Here is a 12,242-nt window from a genome sequence, read left to right on the forward strand (position 1 = left end):
GCATGGCACTTGTGGTGGGCGTAGTTAGCAGCTGCTTGGGATTACTAGTAGGTCTTCTGCTGTGCTTGACTGCCTCAGCATCTCAAGAACACCTTCCTACTTCTCAAGCTCTCAGTTGTATTTGACTGTCTTGCATAGGATTATTTGTCCTTCTGTCACATATTGACAGGCATTCAGGATTTAAAATGAAGCTTTTCCTCCAGAGGTCTAACATAATAATTGTAGTACTACTGCTGAGTCTCAGAGGACCTGGTGTCTTGGCTTACTGTGGCACTGCATTGCAGCTGATAGTGTTTTGGGCCTGTTTCTCATATGGCACTCAAACACAATTGTTTTGGAGTTTTCCTTTATAAACATAATTCGTAATGTTTGGAGTCAGTAATCCTAAAGCTTGCAGCTGCAAGGGAAAGAGCAGTCGGATTATATTGATGAAAGGCAAAACATGACAGTGCATCAGCATGTTTTCACTGGGGAAAATGATGTGCTATTTCTTTGTTTTGCAGACCCAGTGGCACCAGCACCGCCATGTCCTCAGAGAGATATTGGCCATCGGTGTATGGGTGAAGAAGCAGAAGAAAGGGCACGGATGTGCTCACATGTAAAGACCTTTTGCCAAAGATCTCAGCAACTTCTTTGTGCTTCTGGGCCCTTCAGAGCAAAGGAGAAGAGAAGGCATCACAAAGGCACGCATGTCTCAAGAGACCAAAATGCAGCTTGCATGCTCCATGTTGTGCACATGGTCATCTTCAACCACCTTGAAGGGCTCTGAGGGGCCAGCACAATGTGGTGTCATCTGTGGATGGAGCATACCACAGCCATAGCCAGAGAATTTGGTGTGAGGATATCACCAGCCCATAGAGCTGCCAGGATTTTCCCCTTCCAGCAGGACGAGCACCTGGGCTTCCTGGACATGTAGCTCTGTACCTCTGCCTGCTTGCTGCACCTTCCAGAAGTGCTGTTTGTACTGTACTGGTGTTGTTTATGTGGAATAAACACTTTCTCCAGCCTCTTTGTTGTGGCGACTGTTTTTGCTGAATTGAAAAAAAGCAGGGGGTACTTGTTTAAGCATTGTGGTGAGACATGATCGTGATTATTTTTTTAATCTTTAATGAAACGTTTGTTTTGAAAAAGTGCATCCTCAAAATGGGGACACTTCTATGGGAGCCAAACCTTAGAGTAGTCCTAATGTTCCTGGTTTGGATGCGGGACTTGAACTGGGCTTGCCTGTATCCCGCAAGCACCCCTAAGCATCAGTCTGCTGTTTATTTCAGTCGGGTGCGTAGCTCTCCGTGACACTTGAGTGATTCTGCTTTGTACTGAAGGGAAAGGGATTTGTCTCCAACTTCTGAAGTTTTTTCACTGTTTGGATTCATGCCCCATCTAGTGGGATGTATGTGGTCAGAGGAGACTTCTCTGCTGGAGGTGGCTGATGAGGGTGTGCTAACTGCTGTTGCTAGCTGTTCCTGGGCACCAAGGTTTTGTGAGAAGAAACATCTCCCTCATGGCTTTCTGTTGTGAAAAAAAGATAAGGAATACAGAGAGATTTTATGCTTTAGAATGAACAACTGCATGATTATTGTTTCTAATGTCTCAACTAGGTAAGACAAGCTTGTCCTCCCCTCCCCTCCAAAAGTCCAGGAGAGTGTGAAATATGTAACTTGGAGTTTCTCAGCAGTAATAATTGCTTGGACAGTGACAGGGAGCACCTGGTTTGTTTGGAATTTGATACAAAGGGTAGAGCTACAGCATACTGAGTAGCGCATATATATCTATATATACATATATACATACATCTATATCTATATCTATATATATACTCCTGCTTGAGCTGGACTGGCTGACAGGGAAGATGTTGGCTATAATAACCCTAGCCAGCAATGTCTTGACCTGCAACCTAAAATGATCCCCACAGTCCAGTGAATCAAATAGATGTTTTGTACTTGAACATTGGTCCTCCTGTGAGCGAGATGGGGTTGTCTTGTAGTGACGTGGTTTTGTCAGGGTTTCTGGCTTAAGAAGGGAACTGAAATGACTTTACTCAAGACCGCAGGGCTTGCCTAGAGCAGAAAACGAGAAGCAGGTTCAGACATACTGGGAAGGCCTAGGCCTATAAGCTGCCTGTTGTTGAAAGGCTCCTTCAAATAGCAGCAGCAAAGTGGAGGAGCCCCGAACTTCTCCAACAGAGCTGTGTTTCTGTGTGCTGAACGAAAACTGAAGTTTTATGTGACCTAAATGCCTTGAACTTGCCTAGAGCACAGATGTTAGCACTTTAGAGTATGTAATCTCCGTAATGCATTCATTCTGATTGGAACTCAGAACTCACGGAGTTTTTTAGAAGTTATTGGGGGAAAAAAAAGTATCATTGAATACTAATAATGATATTTTTTACGGAGTATTTGAATTATTTTGGTGCACAGGAACTGTTGTAAAACCTGGGATTTCCTGTTCCTATTTAATTTTTTGTAGGGTAAACATTAAAAAGTTTGAGAAGAAAAGGTACCGAGTGAAAAATGGGCTGTTGACAGATTAGGAAGGTCACTGCCAATCCAGCCTGTGCTTTGTATCCCACTTGTGAATGAAGTTGGTGCAGTTCCTGAGGCAGACAGCCACCTCTGTGATCTCCTGCGTGGGAACAGCCATGGCTGAGCTATAAACTCTGGGTGCAAGTCTCACCTGCCTGACACCAAGCACACCATGCTTTTGGAGAGCTTTTTGATTCTTCTTGTTGTCAGCTGTTCTAGATAGCTTGCTGGATCCCATTGAGTTCGGTTTCTATGACTCCTTTCTTTCCTCCAATTGTTTTGAAGGATTTATATTTGTAATCACTTCAGGTAGTAGAAGCTTAATATACCAGCAGTGCCTTGTTCTGACCACGTTTTACCTAAGCTTGTTCACCTCCATGTTTGCAATAATCCAACACAAGCCGTGTATTTCTGCAGAGAGGCTATTTGCCCCCGTGTTGTTCTTTCCATAGCTGAACCAACAGAGTGATTTAACTAATGCAGTGATTTAACTCTGATCTGTTAAATGTCTGAGTGGTCTTAATGCCATACACACTGGATGGTGATCTGTGCTGTGGCTGCGCTAGTGGGTTGTGACACATAAAAGAAACTGGGTTTTTTAAGCACCTGGTTCTCTGAATCCTATTTCTGCTTTAATTTCTCTGGGGCAGCTGCAGTAGAAATACCATTGCCTAATTTTAAAGTGGTCTCTAAAACAGTAGTGAATTGGTTTAATCCGGGGAAATGTGCTTTGTGAGCTAAGGCTGGAGCAAGGTTAGCATTACTGTATTTAATATCTAAACATGGAGCAGATGGGCATCGTTCCTTAAGGCACAATAAATACAGGTAACTTGAAGGGGAAATGTTGAAAAAGAGGAAGGTGAAATAAGATAGCAAAAGGTTCTGTTAGAAAGTGTTTATTTCCTGGGAGTTTTAGTAGGTAAACTGTGTAAATGGCAGCTTGGTTACACCTCGTTTTTGGAAACTGGTTTCCTTTTCTTATGTTTGTTGGGGGGTTTTGTGGTTTTTGGTTTTTTTCCCTTGTAAAATGCCCATGGTCCTTTGACCTGTCTCCCATCCTGGCAGTGATGTTTATACTACACATTCTTCTACCGTTTCATGCAGCCGGCACTATCACAGCTATGCTGAATGAGGTCCCAGCCTAACTACAATATTAACCCTGCAAATCTGTTCATTTTCTCCTGAGCAGCCCCAGGCAGAGTATACAGGAGAATGTGTCCAATTGAAAAACTATTACAGACTCGGTGGTGCTGCAGTGTGCTAAATTGCAACAGGGCTGTGTTTTTCTGCCAGAGAGGATTCGGCTAGGGGAGGAGGTGGTGTCTGTCTCATACTAGTTGCAGATTTTTTTGTTTCAGTCTCAGCCTTCTTTGATGATTTTTTCCCCCTCCCGAAGTGTTTGTCTGCTTTTAAGCACTGAAATGTGTTGCCTTCCTCACACCTGCTGCTGTCCTCCCGCTGATCGTCCAATGCATTTTTTCCCACCCCTTTGGTTTGCGTCACTCCTTGCATTCTTACTTCCACCTTTCCAGATACAGTTTTTAATTTTTTCTTCATTATTTTACTAAATTTCATACTGCAGATCAGTAGCATCTTGGGTGGTGGTTGTACCACATAGCATTTATAGCAGACATTAGTTTTGCATAGCGTGTGTACCTTATTTTGTCTGGACTTGTCTTCATTGTGCTGCAGGCACCTCCTCAAGCAATTGTAGTGATTAAGCGTGGTATTTCTGCAGATTTATATTAACTTCTGCTTAAAAAGAAAACGAAGTAACCCAACCCTCCCCACCCCCAACGTCTAAACTAGATGTTTTTCTTCATCCTCTTCATTTTTATCAGGATTTGACCTAAACTTGCTTTTGTGTATGAAGGAAAATTAGTTAAGTACCTTGTGGTTTATAGATGCCTTTTGTTACACGTTACTTGGATTTATTGTGCAACATTGTCCCGTAAATCATTTCAGTTAGACGTTTACCTGGCTTGTGTTGCCTTTAAGGTTTGAGTCTTTTAACAGCCGTGAAAAATGGAGAAATTATGTTTTTGGCAGCGGAGGACTTTGCTGGTCCGAATACCGGGTAACATTGTTTCACGGCCATGCTGTGCTTCTGTAAGGTTTTCTGCCTGGCTCTGTGGAGATGTTTACAAGGAATCCATTACCTTTTGCAGCTGAAAGACGTGTCGAAAGAACAAAGAGAGTTTTGTGATGAAGTGTATCTGACTTCTAGCTGCTTTGCTTACCTTTTAAATGTAAAAACTGGTAATTTGCAAGGGCTTTTAGTTCTCAGGGCATCCCTGTAAGATTCCACCCCGTGTGGAGCTTTCCTTCAGTCGAAAGCGGGGTTGTCTCAAAACCGCTCTGAAATGCATTTCTATTTTAATCCCCCACTTTGAATGCAGCCTGCCTTACTGGCTCCAGCGGATCGCCCTGCCCTGCCCCACCCACCGCGCGCGCAGGCTGCGTCTGCTGCTCGCTGGCGTTACATCTCTCCCTTTGTGACTAAAAGTTGGTTTCATCAGCAAAGCATCGGCTCCCGCTCTGCTCTCCGAGCTCGCCTGCCTGGGGAAGTCGCTCAGACCTGCAGCCTATGCGGGGCACGCGGGGGCATCTGTCGCCATACGTATAACTTTTAAATGGAAAATGTCTTTCTCAAAGGCTGTCGATGTCCAGTGGTCTGCAGTCCATGAGCAGTTGACTAGTCCAGGTGTTTCTGCTTCTGTTTCCGTGCTATGTGAATTGGGAATTCGAGAGAAGAGTGTGCAGGATGGAGGAGTTGAGGGTTTGTATTTCTGTTCTGGCTGTACGGCAGTGATGGAGGGCTTGGGAAGGAACAGAAAGTCTACCTGGGGCCGTCTTAACTAAGGAAAACAGGAACTGTTCTTGAGCTTTCTGTCTGCAGCTCTTTCTGTCAGAGCCTTTATCAGCTCTTAAATTCAAGAATGACCTTTTTGTTTGGTATGGATTGTCTGTCACAAGCAGTGTTCAGGAGGAACTTGCTTTATTGCACATGATTTCTACTTTGTGGTTTTTATCACTGCATTTTGCCCCACTTATTTAAATAGTAGCCAGTTAAGACTCTCAGAGCTGGATTGATTTGAAAAACTTGCCAAATATTTGTCTGTGCTTTACTAAGATAAAAGTCATAATCTGAGGCTTGTGAGATGGTGCTGTTGACTCAAGACTTTGGGTTTCTGTGAGGTTTTTAAGGAGATCATTAACCCAGGTCTATCTCTTCACAGGACAGTCGGCCCAATATGTCAAGACCTCTCATCACTAGATCCCCTGCATCTCCATTGAACAATCAAGGCATCCCCACTCCAGCACAGCTCACAAAATCCAACGCACCAGTTCACATTGATGTGGGTGGGCACATGTATACCAGCAGCTTGGCCACGCTTACAAAATACCCCGATTCCAGGTAACTTTACAAAGCTTCTTCTGCATGTCTTCGGCAACTCCTTCCATTTCATGCTTGGACGTCCTGGGGCTGTCTTAGAATGATAAATTTAGTTCCTTTTGTTTCAAAATCAAATTAGGCTTCTTTGTTTGTAGGAGGTTAGACTGAGTTTCCTTTCCCTGCTTCGCTATATTTCAGACAGATGGAACTTCTGTAAATCCCTGTGTGTATGTGCTAAACCAAAGTTGATAGTAAAGAGCACTTACTTTCTGCCACCTAGAATTGTGGGTTTATGCCAGGGCACGCATCCTGTGGTTTATTACATTCAAAAACTGTAGCCATACTGCATTTAAGTCCCAAGGTGGGGGTGTTGGGGTATTTGTTTTGTTTCTTTTGGAGCAGTAAGGGCTCTCCTGTACTGTCAACAGGTAATCTCGGATATGTCACTTGAGGTGAAGGCAAGGTTGAATGTAACAAAATATAGGACAGCATAAACTGAACACTTTTTATAGAATCTTAGGATATTTCAAATAATTAGGCTTTTAACTCTGGCCTTCTGAATGAAGCATTCATCACTGTGATAGCTTACTGATATTAAGCAGTTAGAAAACTTCTGCATGCATGGGCAAATAGTGTATGTACAGCGGGTGCAATAAGAGTGCAGCTTTGAAAAAACAACAGTGCATTGAACACAGTGTGTGCAGGAATTACATGGTGGTGATGACAGATAAGTACTGTAGTGATGCTGTAATTCTAAGAGCTGGTTATCAGTTAGCAGGTGTTGATTGTGTCCGCAGTGTTAGTCTGTACCTTGTCCTTCGCCACCCAGTCCTGCTCTAGAGGTAAGGTAGTGTTATCTTTGTGGTCTTTACACCATTTGAGGGGGTAGTTTTGCATTTCTGGATCCTGTAGCTCTGACTTGCCCTTCCAAAGAGTACCAGGCACACTTCATGGGATGTGATTTTGTCCTAAGCATGGTTTCACTAGCACTACTGCCTCTGCAGCATTGCCTGTGTAGGTTTAGGTGGGACTGGAGTAGTGCTTCTGACACTAGGAGCTGAGAGGGCTAGAGGAAGGGAACAGTAGATAAAAGTGTATGAAAGAGAAAGAGCTGGGCACATGGACTTTCTTATGACAACCTTCTCAAGGAAGGCCAGGCAGAGGGAACTAATAGAGGAGTGCCAAAGCACAGGCCTGCCAGGAGAGATTGAAGAAGTTTCTGGAAAAGCTTGAACTGTTCTTTGAAAACCAAATCTATCGTTTTGGGGAATTTTTTTTAGCACCTGTTTGTGTTCAGCTACTAGGAGTTGTGATTACTTAGCTTTTTTTTTCAGTAGTTGGAGTAGTGATGGTGTCTGAAACTGTTGTGTATGCAGTATGAGAGGCTGCTGCTGTTAATACATGCAGCTTCTGTTTTCATGTTAAATTCACTGGACAGAATATTACTTTAAGTGAAGAAATGCTAAAATGTCTTTCATAAGTGTGTATGGCGGCAGTGGAATTTAAGTTTAATGTATTCTATGTTCAATTGAGCCATTGTAGCACTTGAAAGTGGAAGCTATGCCTGTAGTATCAAAGCCTGTTTAATAAATTAAACATTTTAAAGCTCTTCAAACATAATTTAAAGAAAATCCAAACTCTGAATTATAGTCATTCTGTTTCAAGTTGTTCTGACATGCGTTTGTGTTTCAGTTCTGACAGTAAGTGTCTTTTGAACCCCTTGATGAGTGAATATTTCCAGCATAGCTGTTAGAACCTGGAATTCCCAGCCACTTCCAGAACTTGATAGTTTTAGGTGGTTTTTTTTTTTAACATTAGCAGCTTCAAAAGAGCAATTATTAAACTCCTTTGGATGTCAAGACAATGGCATGAAGCTATAATGCAATCACGATGCAGTCATTTGGATTTTGTCTGTGAAATTTTTACCTTAACATTTTTTTTCCAAGCGGAGAGTGTGTGTGCACGTGTGTACATCTATATCTATATCTATATCTATATCTATATCTATATCTATATCTATATCTATATCTATATCTATATCTATATATATATGGTGAGCACTGGGTACAAATTATCCAGTAATATTTGGACCTTAACACAAATTGTTCTTTGGGACCTGACGCAGTCAGTCCATGTCTACGGTCTAACTTTGTTAATTAAGCCAAGGTTTTGGTCGACATTGCTTGAATGTTTCTTTTTCTGCCAATATCATGTGTGTGAATGACATGAAATCTAAGGCAGGGTCTCATTGATATCTTTGGGCCAGCTGAAGACTCCTGAGGCTTACTGCCATACAAAGTACTGTCTATGAAAAATAAGGTCTTGATTATCTTGCCTGAAAGAGCACTGCTCCAGGGATGAGTCAAGGCATAGGTTGCAGGCTCCAGCATCTAACAGGTTGAGACATGAAAGTCATTAGGTTTCTGACTCGTATTACATGTAGTCTAAGGGCTAGAAGCCTAAAATGAACCTTTCATCTGTGGGCCAGGTACCAGAGTCATCTTTCTTTGTGAGATTGAAAGGGTGATATCCAAACCAGCAGCTCTGGAGTCACTGTGACTTGCTGCTGTGAAGGAGACCTATCCTGATAGAGCAGTCTCAGCTTTGAAGCAAGTGTACTCTTTCTTCTCTTTTTGGGTTTAATAGCACCTCATCTTGCACCTCTCTATTTTCTCCTTCCTGAACAGTAGAGTAGGAATTGGAAAGAGTACTTTAAAAAAGGGTTCCTTAAATTATATCAGGTAAAGACTTGTAGCTTGCAGGGCTCATTTCCCATAATTCTTTTGTTAGATCCCTCCGCCTGGTCTGTGCCTTGATATGTAACGTGCCTACTGACACATATCTATTTATTCCTCCAAAGAAACCTAGGTGCAGCTATAAAAGTGCCTGGCTACTGATGCTGGGTCCCTGCCTTTTGCTATGGAAACACCACTGAGAGCTTCTCTCAAATGCTCTTGTGACTGAAGGAATCAGAGCCTGTCTGTGTTTTGGCCAAAGGCTGACACAGTGAAGCAATCCCAACAGACAAGCAGTTTATCTAACAGATGCTTTGAATTGACTATTCCTAGAATTTTAAATTCTGAAGCTGAAATAATGCTGAACCCCTCCCTCCCCCAATTAATTTAAAAATCTACTAGCATAGAAATCAAAGGAGCCCAGTTATATTCCAGACCAGGGAGAAGCTACTGTTTTCACAAGGAAGATCCCGTGTTATTTTATGTCATCAACAGGCTTCAGGTTCTTCCAAGACACCAATGAGACCATGCCTCAGACATGATCTCATGCAGCTGAATAATACAATTTGCCAGACTTAGGCTTCAAGAAGAGGCAATTTCAATCAGTATATCTACCAAGAAGAACTAATGTAAGGTCAGTCTGCTGAAAGAAATAGTAATTTTCTTTAAATGCCTGAAGAGAGGGCAGGTGTCCTTCTGTGCAGCTGTCGAAGACCGTAGACCTTGATGCATACACCCATATACAGATAATTCCTCCTGATTTTGAGTTGCTGACTGACGGTTATTCATATGTCCATGTGAATGGACCAAACAAATAATTTCTATTCTGTGAAGTCTTATGGTTTTGGAATTTGTTCTGTTTTGAACTAGGTCATGACCTCCTCTTCTCAACAGCCTTTAGTTTAAGTTACCAGATTTGCAGGATGATGCTTGCCAACAGTTACCTGTTAAAGATTTGGGTGCACTATTTTTTTTTTATTTATTTTGGTTTTGCAAGTGAAGATTTTAAAAAGTAGGTTTGCTTTCCACTGCCCAGAAAAAAACTCAATTTTTTTATTCCAGGGAAGACAGATACAAGATGAGGGTCTGCTAAAGGAGCCTTTCTCCCCAAGAGCTGAGGCACATGCATGCTGTCCCGTTGTTCCCTATGGTCACCAGAGAGTCTGAGGAAAATGGGTTGAGGTTTTAGCATTTATGATTATGAGTAGAGGAGGCGCAGGCCTGTTAGTTCTGATATTTGAACCTCAGCAGCCTACTCTTCTTCTTGCAGTGCATTATCATCTTGCAGTAGGATGGAACCCTTTGCTTGGGGTCGGCATTCCTACATCTCTCAGCCTTAATGCTGTCTGTATGGCATCTACCGAAAATTATTGTGCACCAGGCTAAGGCAACCTCAACTGACTATCAGAACTAAATGGGAAGATGTTTAACTTTGATCATATGAGCATCAGCTGTCTGATATCTCTGATATCAGCAATATCAGCAGTGTCGTCTATCTCATACGCTCAAAGCATCTGGATCATTAATAAGTTCTGTCCAAGTCATCTGGTACAAATATTTGCATAACCCCATGGTATTTGATTGCCACATCCTGTATTCCCACCACAGAATGGGAAAATTTCATTAAAACCCTTGTACTTCTTTGTGGACCCTTTTGGAGATATCTGTGTTGCTATCTTACATCTTGAGTTACTCCCTGCATATGAAGATGGATTCTTTTTACATGTTATTTCACAATACTTCCAGATTTCTGCCCAGGGCTGTTTCAGGTTTTCATATGAACCAATCCATTCATGTCCCAGTTTTCTTACCCAATCTTCGCCCTCAGCCCTCAGGGAAATTAAATTTCACACACTTGGATCCAGTTAGGACACTGGTATTTTTTGGTTGGTAAGGGTTTCCTTTGTATCAAGAGCACAGAATTACTTAGGAGAGTGCCCAGAGTATCCTTGGCTTTTTTTGACAGTTTGTGAGCGAGACTTACCCTTCATGGGTTACGTAGGTAGATCTCCAAGGACATGCTATGAATTAGGCAGGTTAGGACTGTTCACCTGTTTCAGAGTTTTGGCATTTTGTGGTCTGCAGACTGTCCTCAGTTCCAAAATAAGACACCAACGTGGCCCTTAGTTCAAACTTGTGCATGTTGCCACACCATGCTGGAGACTTCTGGTTCGGTAGGAGATGGGTTGTGATTAGGGTGTTCTGTGCTTTGCATAGGGCTCCCTTTGTAACATCTCCACTAGAGCAGCTCCATTGCAAGTTTCGTACTCACCTTGGATAGTATCTCTCAAACTGCTGTAAGTGATGCCAATTGTTTAAAGAAATAAATCCACAGTTTTCTAACTAATGACCATTTGGGGATTTATTAATTTATTTTTTTTTTTTAAGGAAAGACTGACAGAGTGGGTGTCAACTGTATCTTTATGTCCCCTCTCCTTGTTTGGATTCATTTTTCTGAAATGTACATCTCTACCCGTAGAGGTATTTGGTGAGCTTTCTAGAGTAGCAACATCAAAGCCTGATGAGGTGGTAGGTCTTAAATCACTGCGACACTACAGTAGTTAGACTACAGTAGGCTTGCACCTTCTGAGAAGAAACATTGGTTGCAAGTTGTAAAGAGCAGTCTTCCTTGGGAGTTTTCAGTATTGCTGTATACTAGCTTCGTCTTCTGCGTTAGCATGAATGATCCAGATTGCAGATTTTTAATACTTTTTAACGTTCTGGCAGAGGAGGAAAAGGCAAAAGAGGTTGGCAGAGGCTCAGTTTAGTCTTCATTACCTATTGGCTTGCTTATCTAGTTATTCACCTTTTATATTTTGTCATTTGATTGCTGCATGGTCGTGTGGCAAGGGTGAGGGAGGGCTTGGGACAGGGAAATACACCGACTGTCTTACTGCTGTGCTGTGACCCAAGATAACTGATTTAACTTTGAACTTTGGTTGCTTCCTACCAAGGTTAACAAAAAAACAATTTGTACAATGCTTTGGGATGATGATTGAAATTTTAAAAGATTACTATCTTTAAGCATAAATATTTGTAGATGCCAGTAACTGAGACAGAAACAGTTGATTGTGTTGGTAATCATCAGTAACTCGTATGTAAAAGTAAAAAATGAAATGTTGATTCATAAGGACCAGACTCAACGCAGTTAGGCATTACAGTTGTTTTGGCTGATGTAACCACATATACAAACTTGGGAGAAAAATAGAAACAACTGTGAGTGACAGTGTCCTTTACGTCTATTTCAAGAAATGCAGAGAATTTACACAACTGGTATTGAAAAGAGAAATACTTTGTAACACACATCTGTCAATAAAGAGCAATAAAGGTATTTTCTGGTCCTGGCTGAACCAAGATTAATTGTATCTCTTAAGTGTGTATATTGAACTTAGGGTATATATTGACCTCATTTTGCCTCAATTAATGATCACCACACGTCAGTCATCACTGTTGCCTCAGTAGAAGTGAGTATTTTCTGAATCTTAGTCCTGTAATGTGTCTGACTTGCAAGGTCAGCAAGTCATTGCTGTTGCTTGTGGCTGGTGACTAGGTGAAAGAAATAGCACGATCAGATTAGCAGGTTCTCAC

General features: G+C 41.9%; 1 protein-coding gene across 1 annotated transcript in view; it reads left to right on the plus strand.

Moving 5' to 3' along the window:
- Window positions 1-12,242, plus strand: part of KCTD1 (potassium channel tetramerization domain containing 1) — a 72,600-nt gene that overhangs the window by 28,196 nt on the left and 32,162 nt on the right. The window contains 1 exon segment of the mRNA XM_056332183.1: window positions 5,762-5,940. Coding sequence (XP_056188158.1) covers window positions 5,762-5,940 — 179 coding nt within the window.

Source organism: Falco biarmicus, chromosome 3, assembly GCF_023638135.1.
Source record: "Falco biarmicus isolate bFalBia1 chromosome 3, bFalBia1.pri, whole genome shotgun sequence".
Taxonomy (NCBI): Eukaryota; Metazoa; Chordata; class Aves; order Falconiformes; family Falconidae; genus Falco; species Falco biarmicus.